The 17868-nt window shown below is 43.1% G+C and overlaps 1 protein-coding gene across 1 annotated transcript in view; it reads right to left on the minus strand.

The window, feature by feature from the left end:
- Positions 1-404: 404 nt before the first annotated feature.
- Positions 405-17868, minus strand: part of DDHD1 (DDHD domain containing 1) — a gene marked incomplete at its 5' end in the record, with an annotated part of 70847 nt that continues 53383 nt past the window's right edge. The window contains 6 exons of the mRNA XM_082000986.1: positions 405-1107; positions 3183-3365; positions 4663-4915; positions 6256-6405; positions 13122-13197; positions 15355-15617. Of these exons, the coding sequence (XP_081857112.1) occupies positions 926-1107; positions 3183-3365; positions 4663-4915; positions 6256-6405; positions 13122-13197; positions 15355-15617 (1107 nt within the window). The 3' untranslated portion in view covers positions 405-925. The remainder of the gene's footprint in view (positions 1108-3182; positions 3366-4662; positions 4916-6255; positions 6406-13121; positions 13198-15354; positions 15618-17868) is intronic.

Below are 17868 nucleotides of genomic sequence, written 5' to 3' on the forward strand. Positions count from 1 at the left end.
GGACCTAAAAAGCAAAGGTAGTTACTTACCTTTGAGAAGAATGTGACTGATGTCATTTGTGTGAAACCACAAATATTTATTTTTAATGAAAAAATACTTAAAGTGTGCCACAGTGTCCATATATTCATTTGAATAGTAGTAGTACAAAGATATGTATTTCTGAGAAAAAGTCTTAACACTGTAGAAAATAAATGTGGTTCTTAAATTATGTCAAAAGAAACCAGTAGAAAAGTAATGTTTTATACACTGGAATAAAATGAAACAATTAGAGATAATAATAAATTATAATTACAGTATTTCAAATATTTGCTTCATGCTTTTTTCAGCATTAGTTTCTAAACGTGTCACGTATAATATGCCCTCAGAAGCCAGCAGTCAGAATGGTCTTTCAATGGTACTGTGGATAACAGGATGCGGCGCTGAATAAAGTCCTAGAAAAATGACACCACCGTTTGTTATTTACTGATACATAAAACATCGGAACATGGCAGTTTTAGGTTTGTATCTAACACATATTTTTGTTAATGGAAATTAATTTAGGTTTGTTTTTTTTTTTTAATCAACTAATCTGTTGTACTTTAATGAACTAAACAGCAATTATGGTCAATAACAAGTATGTCACCCAAGCACACTGCACAACCGTGCTTATGGGATGCTACACATTGTATCGGCTTTTTATACAGTCGAAGTTAACAAGAATTTGGAATCATTTCCGGTCTAATTAAGCACTGCAAAATGTTTAAAACTATAAAGTGCTTTTAAATACAAATCATTTTTGCTCCTTAGAGAGAGGAAAAAATCCAAACATGCACTTAAACCTGAAACCTCCATGCCATATATACCGCAGTTCAACAGTAAAGCATCAGTTTTGTGCCATTTGTTTTAAAATTTCCTTTCCCATCCCGGCCCATCCCCAGTCAAAAATTCAAATAGTGTCTAAATTGGTTTTGTCGGTATCTTCTTGGTCGTGTTTGTACATGAAGGTTAGGAGGAAAAGAGCAATATCCAGAGATGACCAATAGGCAGTGTGTGATGTGACCGCGGACCAGTATCTGCTCTCCACGAGACCTTCCCTGAGCTCGAAATCAATCCTGTGCTCCAGTTCCACTAGAAGGTGAACAAGAAACAAAAACATTGTTAGAATTATACGTCAGCAGTAGAAAAACCACCATGCTTTTGGTATGTTTTGCCATCAGTTTTGGGTTCTGATTCTACTTGCTGTATTTAAAATGCACGGAATATCTCTGTGTTTACATTTAAGAGTATGCTCACCTAAGTCAACTGTCATTTTTACTAATATGTACACACGTTTTCATGCATATGCATTTAGCACAAACCTGACCTAAGAGTGGTGCTTAGTTTGGGGCGGGGAAAAAAAAAAAGAAACTAAACCTAAAGCTTGGAAAAAGCTGGCATTTTTTTAAGCGGCTGTTTTCCTTATAGTGGCTATATAAATACATTTATTTCTGCACCTTACGATAACTACGCAGAAGCATCCAGCAAACGTTGAGGCCCCGTTAGGAAACATTGACTTCCAGAAGGTGGGTGCTCAGAACTTTCTGAAATAAACGGACTTCTCGCATCTTTAGTGGGACTACGCCCGGTATTTTATTACGAGCCCTTTCTGAAAACCAGCCGTCCCTACGCAGCATTAGCCCTTTTAATTTCCAGATCGTTCCAAATAGATTTCAGCAGTTATGCTTTCATTTCAATGGCTGCTTTGATTAATACCACATTCAAAGCCATTTTCATGGCGTGTTTAACTGGGCCAATGGCTAACCTATTGTTAAGGCACTTTAGCGGTTAGAGAATCTCTACAAGGAGCAACGGAACATAAAAAGGACAAAACTAAAAGCCTGCTTAGCTAGAAAAGCCCAAACCCCATATTGAGTAAAAAATGCAGCCATTTATCAAAGCCGGTTTCAAGGAATTTCAATTCTTGGCTCAAAGAGGGCACGAAGGGAGCGTGGCGCAAGCGCTGCCTCTGCGTCGTCGTGTTTTCACAGGAGCGTCGCGCCGCGTCGCCACGGCGGCGAGGAGAGGGAGCCGGAGCCGTCGAGTGCCCGGAGACAACCGCGGTCACTTCCACTGAGACGCGGGTATCCAAAACACCCGTGGCCCTGCAGGAAGGACGCCCCGAGTGGCTCCGTCTCGCTCCACGGAGAGGCCGCCACGGGAGCTCGGGAGGCCGCCAAACCCCGCCGCAGGCCGTGCGGCCGCCCTCTCGGAAGCAAATACTTTGGCCGTGGATTGCGTCATTCCGCTCGCAGCCTCGCTGGCCTCCGCTCCACGTTCTCCTCCTATGGAGCAGGGACGGGCTTTCGGCGGAGGGGGACGCAGGAAGCGTGCAGAAGGCCCTTGACGTGCCAAACCTCCCCGCAAGGACCTCACCAGCGGCTCCGCAATATTGGCTGTCACGCCACTCCGTTTTCCTCAAGTTTAAAGCAAGGTCTCTGTCCTCGGATACCGACTCGGGCAGGTTATCTGCTGAAATTCGCAGCGAGGAACGGGCAGCAATGTATCATGTGAACGCTATCACAGGATACTTGTGACTCCCCAGCTTGCAAAAGTGCCAATGAGAGGTTTGGAAATAAAATGAAGTATGAATGCCTGTAAAGGAAATACCCATACTTTTCCCAAAAAAACCACCCAGCTGCTAAAATGGCACTTTCTGTTCTGGGCGGTTCAGATCAGGACAAGAGCAGCTTCTGTTTCCAGTCATATGTGCCTTCAAAAATCCAGATTGCTTCAGAATTGCAAGTGTACGGGGAAATGTAAATAAATCCATTTTATGATGATAAATGGTGAGTGGGCTTCTCTGCAGCAATTACATCGCTTTCCCTAGTGAGAGTCGAGGAGCTACTGATATGCAGATCTCATTAGCCGAAACTCGTACATGCATAAAGTTCTGTCACGTGCATGTATGTACAGACAAACACATCTACAGATAAACCTCCTTTAAGAGAAAAAAAGATAAAAGGGAGGACAAAGAATCATTCCTTCGATAGTCTTAAGAGCTTCAAAAAGCAGGAGAGGATTCGATTTTTATCACTACAGAGCAAACCAACAGAATTAAACAGCAGCGTATGTTGTCAGGGCATTTCCAGCCTCCCACAGCGTGGAGATGCAGCCCACCAAAGGTCTCGTTTCCACAGGGTGTGCAAGGTGGACTCGTCACTAACCTGTGGGCTCCAGAAAGCCCGAGCTGCTGTGTGGGAAAGGCGGCGTCCCAGCGGTTGTGGCCTTCTTGTCGTCTCCCTCGGCTCCATCTTTTCCCGTCTCCAGTGTCTGTGGGGTGGTCGTACTAGATCGACCAAACCTCGAAAAAAGCATCCCGCCGAGGCCCTTCCCGATACTCGCAGCGCCTGCATTCAGCACGCATGGAAAAAAAAAACCAAAAACCAAGCACAAGGGCAGCTAAATCAAACCGCAAATTGAAGTCACTGTAGCACTCATCAATTAGAGTTGATTGACAGATGAAGGAAAACACTATTCGTGCTTTTCTAGGGTGGGAACAGCTTATCTGACTTCAGTGTACACTGTTTATCGTGAGAGTAATCTAGCGTACAAGCAAAGGCTGTAATTTGGAAACTGTAGTTAGGGGAACAAAAATACACACGAAGAGTTCTGCAGCAAGAAATCTGGTACTTTTAGAGATATGTTGTATTTCTGCTTTCATAAAAAGACTACGACAAAAATGCTTTATAACAACCTTAGTACCTTCTGCACATAAGAATCCCAACGAGACATCTAAGACACTCCTGCCATTAAGGGTCCTTATGCTGGCATCACCCTTACGGACATTTAGAAATGCTATATCATCCTTTAAAAGGACTATTTTGGTTGCTCAGGAAGAGGGGTGTAGAAGTTAAGAACAGATCTGTGATGCTTTCTCCCGACTTTGCTGCCACCTTATGGACAGGACATTAACGTTACTATAGTAACACAGCAATTGAAATACCACCTATTTCCACTTAAGGACTAAACTGTTTTTATATACTTTACTTATCTGACTGGGAAGATTTCTGGCACTAGGTTACATTAGCCTTCTTCCAAATCCCACATAGAGAGCTAAAGAAAAGCCTTGAGTCAACAAAAACTGCAAGTGCGTACTCAAATATAAGCTCCAGTGAAAGTGAATTTAAGCTCAGTTAAACCAGGGCTTATTTTGAATCATAAAGCCAGACGGGGACAGACTTCATATTAAAACAGCCTGAATTTCCTATTGTAAAATCACGAGTTAAATGAAACTGTAATAGCTTTCATAGACTGATTTTTCTCCTCTTTGCCAATACGAGAAAATGTAGTCACAAAACAAGCTTTAATTTTTTTTTTTTTCCCCCATGAGGTAGAGTGGAAACTATTAAATCACGAGGATGTTACTTCAATAAGGCAGAAAACAATAAGGCAGCAATAGCATAAACTCCCTGACCCACATCCTCTCCTGCAAGCCTTGACTCCAGTGTACAAAACTGTCTTTTCAAAGTAAATGTCATCTGGGATTCAAACAGGTCATACACCTATATAGACAAATTGAAACAGCCAGGAATAGCTTGTTTACAGTTGCAGCCCAAACAGTGAAGCTCTACAAGAAGGTCATATACACACACACACACATACACAGAGACATATATTAAAAAAAAGGACATAAAGAACAATTACCTAATATACTCGCTTTGCCTATGTTTGTTATAGACTCCCCGTAGTGGCGTCGAACCATGACTGGTGAAGTAGTTGGGCTCGGTACAGTTGAGACACTTTCGCTATCAGTAACTGAGGTAGGTTCTTTTGTTGGATTGAGAAAACTTGGCTTCATATGCTCGTAAGGTAGAGGGTTTGCAGTGTTGTACCAGTGGATCTGGACAGGCGAAATGTTGCTGTAGTGTTTCAGAATTAAAGGTTCTAACCTATAGGCCTGCAAGAGTAATTCAGAAAAGAAAATCCTGACTGTCAAGACTGAAAAATCACATTCCCTTCCCATCCAGAGTCCTCTCCAACCTCAAATCCAAAATATCCGCAAGGAGTGAAGCCTAGAAAGTGGCAGAACGGTGGCCTTATATTCTGGTTCACTTTTATTTTCACAGCCTGGAAGATGTTGCCTAGTTGCTTGTACACTCACATTTGCACGCTTCTCTGCAACACTTCTACTACCTGTTGTTATGAACACCCAAGTTACTGTTAACATGTTTGTCGTTATGCATTGGCAGAGCAAACTTTTTACACAGTTAAACTGATTCTGCCCAACGTGACAGAGAGGGAAGAACTGGCTATGTAAACATTTTGTTTGATGACTCTTCACTGATCCTTGTGCATACCATGAATTGGTGTGCTTATTAAAAAAAAAAAAAGCATTTTCTATTGATCCTTTATTTTTCTTTGTTTACATAGATGTAGAAAAGCACTCTGCACTTCTCTGTCTTAAAACTAAGTAAAGTTACTATTTGTGGAGTGGGACCATGGACTGCAGCCTGACCAATCCTCCTAGACATCGCAGGGAAATTCTGGTTTTGGAGTAGCTAGAGCTGAAAAAGACCTTGAGATGAGCAGAACCAGCATGTTTGGATTGAAGTCTGAATATACTCAGATTCAGCTAGAGTTTAAACACAGAAGTATCCCCAAATTACTATTCTACAGTAAGCATGAAAACCCAAATCAAGCTTGCATCAAAGAAGTTGTCAAGGTGATGCAGATCAAAGGTCAGCATCCTGCCTTTGATAACAGCCAACACTGGCTGCCTATGGAAGAGTGTAAGGACAGGGCAGAGCTGTTCCAAAACTGTCCTCCCAAGACCTATCCCACTCTCCAACAATATGTTACTCTGGACCCGTTGGGAAAAAAAAGAGAGTCTTTGTTTTTCTACAGTATCTTGTAAACTTGTATCTTGTGAGGCCTTTTGTAGTGTCTTTGGACAGATGATGTTTAATGAAAGTCAGCAAGTTAAGCACAAGTTGGAACTTGACTGAGAAGGATTATTTCTTATGTCTTTGCAAAAAAAAAAAAAAAGCTCAGTAATCTCGAACCTTATGCTTATTAAAATGAAGAGAAGCAAAGTATATGGTATTTAAGGCAATTATTCATAGAAACTGTTATTCTACAGTTACAAAAAACAAGACATTGTACAATAATCATCAACAAATAGTCCTGTGCTGGAACATACTTGCGTTGAATTCACACACATTGAAGATCACACATTATCACACAGCTGATGCTTAAAAATAGTCACGGTAAAAGCTTGCAACGGCAATTAAAACTCACCACTGGATCTGTTGGATGAAAAATATTTAGTAGGCGGTTACAAATTGTTCTGGGCAGAATATGATCTTGACTACCACTGTTTCCTGGACGGATGCCACGCAATGCCAAAAACACTGCTAATGGAGATCCCATACAGAAGAAATTCTCAACCTAAGGAGAGATTTCATCCACGTTAATAAGGTTGGAAATATTGCTTTCTAAGATGGCTGGATTTGGTTTCTCTCTTTCAACAGATTTCTCAGTTTCAACTGAGGGACTCGTATAGTGTTAGTAAGTCAAAATGGGGAAGACCACTATAACATACATACTGTAACACGAAAGTTAAGTTTCCCATTTTCCTTTGCTGTGAGAAGAGAGTTACATGTTGTTGTGCTACATAGTTGGAAAACTGAAAAACAAGTTGGATATTTGAACTGAAAGAGGTCTATTAACACTCTATGGAGTGAGAAGAATGTCGAAGACGCTAAGGAAATGTGATGAGTTTCAGAAGATTTCTCATGAAACTTCCCAGAGCTTGCCACAGCTCCTTAATCATACCCTAACCAAGTACTCCATGATTTGTTTTGCTATACACACCCACTGATGAAGTAGAAACGCAAGCTACCCTATTACAGACAACCTAGACAATACTTACAGTAGTAAGTAATACTTACTATGTAATACCTACACATACAGGCTGGTGTTACGTACAACCTCTTTAAAACAACCGGTGTTAAGTGAACAGAAAGTTGCTTGTCAAAAGTGCCACCACATCACACATTAGGAACCACTACCCAGGACAGGTACAGCACACTGAGCGACTCCGCAGGCTACTCTCACGCTGTCCAAAGCTACCGTGACTTTACTCCAAAAGGACTGCCTCTAACACTGAAAGGCAACTGAGTAAACCTGAACCCCAACCGCTAACCCATCTGTCAAAGGTCACTGAACATGCATCAGTGGTAACGACTTTTGGTCACTACCAACCTGGGCCAGGATGCAACAGTGACCTAGAGGTGAATGGCTTCGTATCCCATTACCAATCCTCAGACATCGTCTCCTAGAAACATCAGATGTAAAACTCTGTAGTCAAAAATATTTTCCTAAGTCAAAATTACTTTTCAACCTTTAGAATATTTTCTTATAAGAAGCATTAATTTTACCGTTATCAGACCTTCACTGCAACTTTCCCAACAGCAGTGCCCAGTTTGCAGGGCACGACGACTGAGCGATTCGAGTGCGCTGCTACTTAACCAGCAAGAGGAATTGCTGCATTCTTGCCTAGTGCATGTGGAGGATGCTTGGATTCCCATGTGCCTTCGCTGTATGTCAGCACATGGAGCGAGGGTGTAGAAATAATGGTCCGTTTCATCTATTGGATTCCAGCAGTGCACAAAACATTCACAGAATCACAGAATCACAGAATCACTAGGTTGGAAGGGACCTTTAAGATCATCAAATGCAACCATTAATCCAGAACCACCATGTCCCCTAAACCATGTCCTGAAGCGCCACATCCACACGGTTTTTGAACACTTCCAGGGATGGCGACTCCACCACCTCCCTGGGCAGCCTGTTCCAATGCCTGACCACCCTCTCAGAGAAGAAATTTTTCCTAATATCCAATCTAAACCGCCCCTGGCGCAACTTGAGGCCATTTCCTCTTGTCCTATCACTAGTTACTTGGGAGAAGAGACCAACACCCTCGTCGCCACAACCCCCTTTCAGGTAGTTGTAGAGAGCGATGAGGGCTCCCCTCAGCCTCCTCTTCTCCAGACTAAACAACCCCAGTTCCCTCAGCCGCTCCTCATCAGACTTGTGCTCCAGACCCCTCACCAGCTCTGTTGCCCTTCTCTGGACACACTCCAGCACCTCAACATCCTTCTTGTAGTGAGGGGCCCAAAACTGAACACAGTATTCAAGGTGCGGCCTCACCAGTGCTGAGTACAGGTATTCCTCCTTCTCTGACTTGGCACTGGTACCCCATCTCCTCCTTCCAAAAGGACGCGCAAGTCCCAATTCAATGGGAAAAAAAAAAATAAATCTAGGTCTTCAGCAAAGCTATTCAGTGTCCCATGCTGCAAAGCACCGCTCTGTCATCTATATTGTTACTCTAGGCTAGTGCAAAGCCGCTTTCCTTTCTTATAATCAAGCTTTACAGAGACCCTTACAGTTTTGCAGTTTGGACAAAAAGCTTTCTCATCTTCAAATACAATAGAAACAGATATTCACAGTGCTGCAATCCTTTAAACTGAATAAGTAACCTTTAACCCTGTCCCTCTGATATTCCCGTATCGAGCGCCTGGAGGACACAATTACAGTCTTTCCGCTTTAGAAAGAAATCGGAAGGTGACTGCCAGCTTACACTCGCTAGCAGGTGCTTAAAAGATGTTTTCACGAATTCACCTTAGTCCACTACAGACTGGGCAAAAAATAGGTTCAGTGGTTACATGGTGCATGGCTTTTGTTCCATTGTTTCTCTCGATAAACACAGGATTAACAGTGCCCACAGACAGATGCTTTCTTCTTGGAGGGCACTGCTCTTTGCTGTGTATTTTCTTATAAGCGCAAGCCTTTCAACACGGTCTTCCATCTCTGCAAATGCTTACAAAGTACCAATTCGTGGCTACCTTAACAGGCGACACCAGACCAATACCAAAGCAGTGAACACTAAAAATCAAAAGTAAGTCTTCCAAAAATAAAGTCCTTTAAATTGCAGCCATTAGACTCTCAGCTCTGTTGCAAAGTGGCTGAAGAGAAGACTGCCATGCCACGAAACCTACTGGGAATAGAGGACTAAAAGCTTTCTAGAAAACATCTATTAATTTCGGTGTTTCTCTTAGAAGCAGGAGTGGGGCACTTCACATATAGTTCTGTAAGCGTTTAACAAACAGAGAAAAAATGTTTAAGAGCACAACCCTTCAAGAGAGCGCTTTTCTCCTTAGTATGATTCATAAACAGAAGACTTAATTAATTAATTTATTTGTCTTTTAAGCAGAAGTTGAGCAAACAGTCACCCATTCAACTTAAGACTGCAGTATTTTCAGAATTAAAAAAAAAAGCTGAATGAGCCAACAGAAGCAAGGCAGCACAGCCCATTTGTGCACAGGTAAGCGTGGGGGATGAATGGATGTGCTTAGTGGTGACGTTAAAAAGAAGACGCAGAAGGTGATTACAATTTCTATTTCTGTGTTGCCCTTCAGCCTGGAGGATCCCAAACAGCCTCCCAGAGCAAGGAAATACAGACCTCTGCAGCAGCCTTTACCCATTCCTACACCCAGGAACGTTCTGCAGCAGAAAAAGACAACAGAGACTTACACCAGTATCACATGGGGAGTTTAACTGGGCGGTTGTGTGTTGAACTACTACGGCACATTTCTGCATTCAGTTTAAAGGCTGCCTCCTCTCAGATAAGGCTGCATGTCAGCATCCCATAAAGGTCTCGTAATTCTTGTCCATGTGGTAACTCATTAGTATCTTATAAATGATTTGTGATAGTTGTTATCAACATTGACATCACTGCCAGATGATGCTACGTAGAAACCACAAGGTTAAGGACAACCTGGAGTTTTTTCCAGAAGACTTTCTGTAACTCTGAGTGAATGAGAAGTGCTAAGGAATCCTGAAGCACTTTGGGCCGGCACATTGTCAAGTCCAGATTTAAATGAATTTCCTCTTCAGTACTAGGGAGCAACTGTGGTATGTCCTGCCCTCCTCTTCCCCACTGTGACTGAAAATCGTCCTACAATACGGTTATTTTCATACACCACAGAGTCATAAGGAGGTAGGTATTGCACCATTCCCCATGTTTTCATGTTCTTCATCCCCTTTAACCTTTAACTGCAATTCCTCTTACATAGCAGGTGGGGAGAAGGCTGTGCTTCTAAGCTTTACATTTACAATGGTGTGTTGGCTTTGCTTTTAACCCACGCAGGTCCTAATGACTTAGCAGTTTATTCAACTGTGCCATCTGAGGAGAAGTAGAGGAGAGCAAGCCATAAAGATAGCTCATCCTCAAGTTCTCATTCAGATAGCTTGTCCAATACATTATTAGAGCACATGACACACCAAATCTTCAAGGGTTTTTTTCTCCCCAAAGGGTCAGTCAAACACAGATTATTTCCTCTAATATTAGATACCAAGTTGGCTGCTATATTTATTCTTATACTGGACTTATCAAAAGCTACCTTTGTGCTTAAGGCCTTTGACACGGTTGCCCACAACATCCTTCTCTCTAAATTGGAAAGATACGGATTTGATGGGTAGACTTCTGGGTGGATGAGGAATTGGTTGGATGGTTGCATCCAGAGGGTAGTGGTCGATGGCTCAATGTCCATATGGAGATCGGTGACAAGCGGTGTCCCTCAGGGGTCCATACTGGGACCAGTACTCTTTAATACCTTCATCAATGACACAGACAGTGGGATCAAGCGCACCTTCAGCAAATCTGCAGATGACACCAGGCTGAGTGGTGAAGTTGACATGCCTGAGGGACGGAATGCCATGCAAAGGGACCTGGACACACTTGAGAAGTGGGCCCATGTGAACCTTATGAGGTGCAACAAGGCCAAGTGCAGGGCCCCTGGTATCAGTACAGGCTGGGGGATGAAGAGTTGGAGAGCAGCCCTGCTCAGAAGGACGTGGGGGTACTAGTGGATGAAAAGCTGGACATGAGCCGGCAATGTGTGCTCACAGCCTACAAGCCGACCGTGTCCTGGGCTGCACCCAAAGCTGCGTGGCCAGCAGGGCGAGGGAGGAGATTCTACCCTTCTGCCCCGCTCTGGGGAGACCCCCCTGCAGGGCTGCGTCCAGCTCTGGAGCCCTCGGCACAGGAGAGACACGGACCTGCTGGAGCGGGGCCAGAGGAGGCCCCAGCAATGCTCCGAGGGCTGGAACAGCTCTGCTGGGAGGACAGGCTGGGAGAGCTGGGGAGGCTCAGCCTGGAGCAGGGAAGGCTCCGGGGAGACCTTCCTGCAGCTCCCAGGACTTAAAGGGGGCTTAGAAGAAAGACGGGGACAGACTTTTTAGCAGGGCCTGTAGCGATAGGACAAGGGGTAACGGTTTTCAACTAAAAGATGGCAGATTTAGACTAGATCTGAGGAAGAAATTTTTCACGATGAGGGTGGTGAAACCCTGGCCCAGGTTGCCCAGAAAGGTGGTAGATGCCCCATCCCTGGAACCATCCCAGTTCAGGCTGGACGGGGCTCTGAGCAACCTGCTCTAGTTGAAGATGTCCCTGCTCATGGCAGGGGAGTTGGACTAGATGGCCTTAAAAAGTCCCTTCCAACCCAGATGATTCTATGATTCTATGCTTGCTCAACATCAAGCAAGCGTTAACTCTGCGTAATATAGGAGTAGTGGCTTTCTCCCATGCTGGGATGCTTAATTTATTTCAGTCCATAAAAGAGGAACACATCGGCAGGGGTTAGCCTTTTTCATTACAGCTGTACATGCCCATTTCGTTGTGTAATACAGCTTAAGGAAACCGGTGACCACAGACTCCAGTGTCCTGCATCTCATAGACCGAAGTGATTTGCAGATCAAGCATTTGTGGTAAATAGCAACTCATGATCAAACCAGAGCTCTGGTCTGCCATGAAAAGCCAAGCTGCAGGTAGCTGGTACCTACAAAGCAGTTACTTCTCTTTCAACAAGCTAGTCACCCTCAGTAAGCTGGACTGGCTTGCTCATGAGCAATCATCTTTCAATGACATCCTGTTGAAAGAGATCCTCCCTTGGCAGAAACACTTTGCCATTATGTCCATAGAAAGCCTCTCTCTTCCCCTGGAGCTCTGTCTCAGGCACAGTACTCAAGCAATGGGAGTCACTAGTGTAAAGCTTCACAGAAACAAAATATCTTCCTCTCAGAAAGGGTAAGAAAAAGGATGTACTGCAATGGAAAATTACCTAGCAGTAATTTGGACTGGTACAGTCCTCTTTTCTTCCCCGTTTTTTGCTCCCTCTAAAAAGCAGCTGTTCAAAAAATCTTCAGTTTAAACACAACTGAGTGAAGAATAATCTTTCACAGAGCTGGAGGAGTATCAGCCTGACTCCAGCTTCCTTGATGGCAGAGATAATAGCATGATATATGCTTTTAAGGAGTGATGAAAAGGAGAAGGCTATGACAAACTGAATTATGGTTAGTTTCCTCTTTTTTATGGCTCAACATTGACCTTGGCTTCAAGGAGTCCTTCTGAACTCAGAAGGAAAGAAAAATGGTAAGTTAAGAAACAATAATCTATTTTGTTCTCATCTATCATGTCACATTTTTGTGGTTTAATACCTCAGGATACAGGCAAGCAATTAGAAAGTGTTGCACATCCCACCAAGAAGCTAGAGAATGCCTTTTCCCAGTGATATGAAATTGTAGCCATTTATACAGCTGATTAGCAAGCAATCTATTTTATAAGACTAAAACTAACTTGTGCTAACTGTCAAACCAGTGTAATTTGGAAGGAAAATCCACTGCTGGAGGAAATCCAATCAGATTTGCTCAGAGATGTGACATGTTAGAAACAGTCCCCAAGGAAAATGAATTAGTTAACAAAGTAGAAGTTAAATTGTTTAAGGTACCTGTTCAATGTGATTTGCCAAACAGATTTTACCTTCCCACATGGGTGTACATGTGTGTGTAATATATTAACAATCTATATAATATATACAATCTATATAGGCTTATGTATTTACAGGTAAACATATATATTTGTAATAAATAGTAATATATGAATACAGTAATGCATTTGCACACATTACAACTAATAAATTAAAATTATTCTACCAACGTCATGTCTAGGGACATGGAAAAAAAAGTACGTAGAATAACTCATATTGCAGGTGTATTTTTACAGCAAGTAGAACATTCAGTAAAAACCTCTTGAACATACATACCTTAAATTTTAAGACAGGTGGTTTTGATATGGTGGATGCCTTTAACCCATGTAACCTCTCTTCTATCTCTCTCAACCTGGAAAATAGAGATCTTTCTGAGATCCAATAAAAAACGTAGCCTTAACCTCTCTGATCCAAACAGGCATTCCTGTGGGGTCCAGCAGTTTTGTCTGCTGGGAAGAGAGAGTGATGGTGTCAGTCCTTCCTGGATGCAGTCCAACTGATTAAGAATCAGTGTATGTGAAATCCCATTTCTCTGACCACAGAAGGAATCAACCACGACATGACAATTTCCTTGTTCACCACCCCAAGCATCTGCCCACCCTCCTTCCTCAGGAGTGGGTGACTCACCTCCTGTTTCCTTGGTGTTTTTGCAGCCAAATCACTTGCTGATTCTTTTTTTTTAAAAAATCAGCCACAGGAAACTCCATGGCCCAAACGTTATGGAGTTCTGTATTGTGATAGAATATCTAGAGGACAGTGTTCCACTCTTTCAACTATCATTAAAAAAGGTTGTTCACCTCTTCTTTGAGATAGCCTGAATTCAAAAAGCAGCTACAATATAAAGCACCCCATGCAGACTGGTTAAACTGTCCAGCCCCAGCCCTACAGCATTGTGCCCTCTTCAGAGCAGGAAAACACCATCTCCTCAAGTTCCACAAAAGCATTACAGAAACAAATACATTAAGTTTAACCTCTGCCATCCTGGTTAGAAAGAAGCAAGTCTGGAGCTGAAACTTCCCAAAGGGCAAACCTTTCAAACCTTTCAGAAAGGTTTCTATGCTTTAGTGAGCAAGATTCAGTCTTAAAAAAGAAGGCATGCAGAATTCTTGACTCTTGTGAACCACTGTCAAATGCTTCCAATACACACCCTCACACGCTGTATGTATGTTACTCTACAACGTAGAATATTTATACATGCTGCAAGACACCCTACTCAGGCAGAAGCATTTCCAGAAATCTGCTATGTGTTTGCCATCCTTAAAACACTAGAAATCCAGAAGTTACAGGATGTCAGTATTATATTCTCTGTCATTTCAGACTGAATTGCACTACGGTGGCTAGCGAAACGGAGAGCCGCTCTTAGCTATACAGAAGCACCAGTGTCAAATGATGCTTGGATTACAGTGGATGCAACCTGAAGCACTTCAGAGGATGCCTAAGGAGCTGGAGCGTGAGTGTGAAAATGGTAATTTTTCCTGATCATATGCTCGTGATATGCCTGAAGGGTCGTCTTACCACTGGACAACTTCATTACGTTTCTTATTTCCCTTCTCTTAGAAAGGCTGCACTTTATCCAGCCTCACAGCTGATAGAGATGTCCTGTAGCAATCCCTAACTACACACATACTGATCTCAAGCACTGTGGGAGATCTGATGCTGTATTAGTGCTTCCAAAGTGCTACCAGTACTAAGACAGGTTTTAAGAAGGAACCAAAAAGGACTGTGATCCTGATTTAACCTCACCTCCCACTAGAAAGACTGAAGCTCATGCAACTGTTATTAGATTCTCTATCTATGGGTGTCTCCTTGATAGGCAGGTTAGAACAGGAAAATCACCTTAACACTGTGGAGACATCATGATGACCTGCAAAGTCGCCTAACAGTGAGAATCCCCACCAATACTTGCAAAGTGCTGAAACCAAGATCGTGTTTGTCACAGTGGGCAGTGCTGCTTCACACTCCCAACACTTCCAGATGGCAGCAGGGGGAAGCTGGTAAATGATCTGCAGCAGAGTAGTAACCCCATAAACCCAATCACAGCAATTACAGTATCTGTATCCAGCTGGTGGAGCTCAATTTCCAAGCTGAGTCTAGGAGGAAACTTCTCATTTTCCTCTAGAAACTTAGGAATTTCACTGCTCAGGTTCTGCTCAGTATCACAGCTCACCGCCCACCTGCAAGCTACTTTGTTGTGTTCCTCCTCAAGTGTCTGGAGGGCTAATGGTCTGACCTTCTCCTTTCTTCCTGGCTATGATCTGCTCCCAATGCATCTGGTCAATGAGCTAGTTGCTTGGTTCTGGTACAGCACGTAGGATGTGGGTTCAGAGCTCCTATTAGCAGTGCCAGCTCCCTGTGCCTGCTCAGTCCTGCGTTTAGCATTTACCACTGCCATTCATCACCAGCAGAAGAACATCAGCCACAAAAGGTAACAGCCATGGTGGGTTCTGGAAACGCTCAAAGGGTGTCATCTAGGTTTTTCTCCTTTAATAATCAGAAGTGGATGCATTACCGTTGTTTAGTTATGTAAAGTTCTTCAAGTAAACGTTGCTCCTCATAGCTCATCCAACGGTCTTCGAGCTCCTCCTCCTCCTTCTGCAGCAACTGTTCGTAAAGCCTGACGGGGTTCCAGCCAGTCATGATGTCGTAGGTGATGACGCAGCCCAGCGAGTGGGAAACAATCGAGACTTTTCCTCCTTTCTCTTCAAACTCTGGATTCCGGGAGCAGAAAAGAGTGTATAGCCGGTTCAGCTCCTGCTGCAGTCCTTTGACCAGCTGTTTCAAGAATGTAAGGAAAGAAAGTTTAATATCAACATTTTATCACCCCTGTTCATGTTCATGTATGTTCATGTGCTACACTGACCAGTTTCTTGAGCATCTAGGACGAACAGGATGGCCTGTTTACTTAAGGCTGGGAAAATGAGCAAAGTCTCATGGTCAGAAGCAACAGTTTGGTTGACTGTCACTGACTCCAGCGGTCCACCTCTCCTCTCCAGACCCAGTAGCAAACCACCACACAGGACACATGGGTGACCCTACAACTGCTACACTACACCGTCCAAAGCATTAAATTGAAATAAACCCTTAAACAAATGACAGCTGTGCTTAAAAGTACTTAGCAGCATCCTCTGAGGTCAGCAACAGCAAGGTACTTCGTTTTCACTGGCGATCCGTTAGCGCAACAGTGACTATTAATACAGCTGTATTTCCCTTATTTCTTGTTTCTCCCCCAGTTTCTCCACCTTTTCACAGCACTGCATGTTTCTCCTGCATCAGAGGTTCACTCCTTTTTTAACCTAAGGAGGCTGGAAGGAGCCTGAATCACACTTGATCTAGAATCAACTCACATCTCCGCCACAGACTTGGCACATAACCCTTGACAAGTCAGAATCTCTCTTCTCCATCTATCAAAGTGAGCAACAGCATTCCTACCTTATTGCAGGGCACCGGGAAGATAAATCCACTAAAATGGATATGCTCAGATATTACAGCGACAGCCTAAATGGGTTCTGGGAAAACATCCTCAAATTGCTTTTGGATCTTCATAAAGCATCCTTGAACTCCTCAAGTCTTTTGTTATTCTGCCCAGCGCTTAGCTACAAGGAGATGCAGCTTCCCCTACTACCATACCGCACCTATCATTAATTTCTTCCAAAGGAATCAGAAAGAAATGATGCTGCTAAAGAATAAAAAGCCTCATCTTGGGCACAAGGAAGATACGGGAAGAGAAGAAGCACAAATGAGACAGGCAGAGCCAGAAGTTGAACATTTTATATAAACAATGTTGAGCAAAACAGTTTTCTGGTTATAGGTTTCTAGGAGGGTTTTGGGGGGAAAAACAGGAATGCAACATGGTTCTCAAACATCATGGGCTAGCCCTGTAGTACAACTGCAATAAATATATATCTGTCCTATGTTAATTGAGTCTCTGAGAGGCTTATCTGCTTCAAATCCTACACCAGTGTACATACGCATAAAATGTTCAGATTCACAAAAAGCATTTTTTAGAGAGAAATGTTGAAAGCCGTGAGATTTAGGAACTAGACAATACAAAAAAGGCAGCTTTGTTTGTAAAATTCAGCATCGTAACTGAGCAATGCTTCCAGGCTATGGCATAGAGGAGGACAAACAAGAATTTGCAAATCATTCCCTTGTTAGCAACCAGAAATTAAAGCTATAGAACATGTAATTTGAACATGATTTTTCAAGAGCCTGAATCATTACTGAATATAAATATGAATGGCACTAGGACTGTCAGTGTTTGATACAGATTTTACTGAGTGAGAATTCACACATCAAACCCTATGCTTAGAGAACTGTGAAATGATTAACAAAGCATTGCAACAGCTTGGAGAAATGAGTATCATAATACCTATTTTCAAGTATTTTTGACAGTGACACTGCCTATTCTTGCATTTGGCTTTATACAGACTTTGGGCACTACTTCCACACAGGAATAAACAGGCAGAGGTTTTACCAAGAGTTGGAGCTGAAAATAGAAATCAGGACTAGCTTTGGCTGGCTGGCATTCTCTCCATTTAAAAAGGTTTTGATTAAAACCCAGGACAAATAGCAGAGATCTGTTGAAATCAAAGTGTTTTGGGATTCCTGCCAGGAGCTCAGTGAAATGAGGGAACGCTGACATCCAGCAGTTTGTGTTGGCTGGCTGACAGGGTACCCTCCAAGGGAGCCAACATACATCGTCCTGCCGTTGGGGACCTCAGCAGCGAGCCTGGGACCCCAGCCATACAGTAGACGCTCTGGACGGAACGCTGGCTTCAGGTTTCAGAGTCAGCAGTATAAAAAATGCCATCATCACAGCTTCCAGCATCCCTGACAGTACAGCAGGGAGAAGAGTCATCTTAAAATATGCCATCTTGTTTTAAAAAATCCTAAATAAGCAGTATTAATATATCTCAGTGTCCCTAGGTTTTCCTCTGGCGGGAAAAGCAAGATGCACAACTCAACTGCTTCCCTTGGCTTCTTCTTCCACACGAGCTGTCGCTCCCAATGTCCTGCCCAACTT

Source organism: Phaethon aethereus (genome assembly GCF_964289735.1).
Source record: "Phaethon aethereus genome assembly, chromosome: 5".
Lineage (NCBI taxonomy): Eukaryota > Metazoa > Chordata > Aves > Phaethontiformes > Phaethontidae > Phaethon > Phaethon aethereus.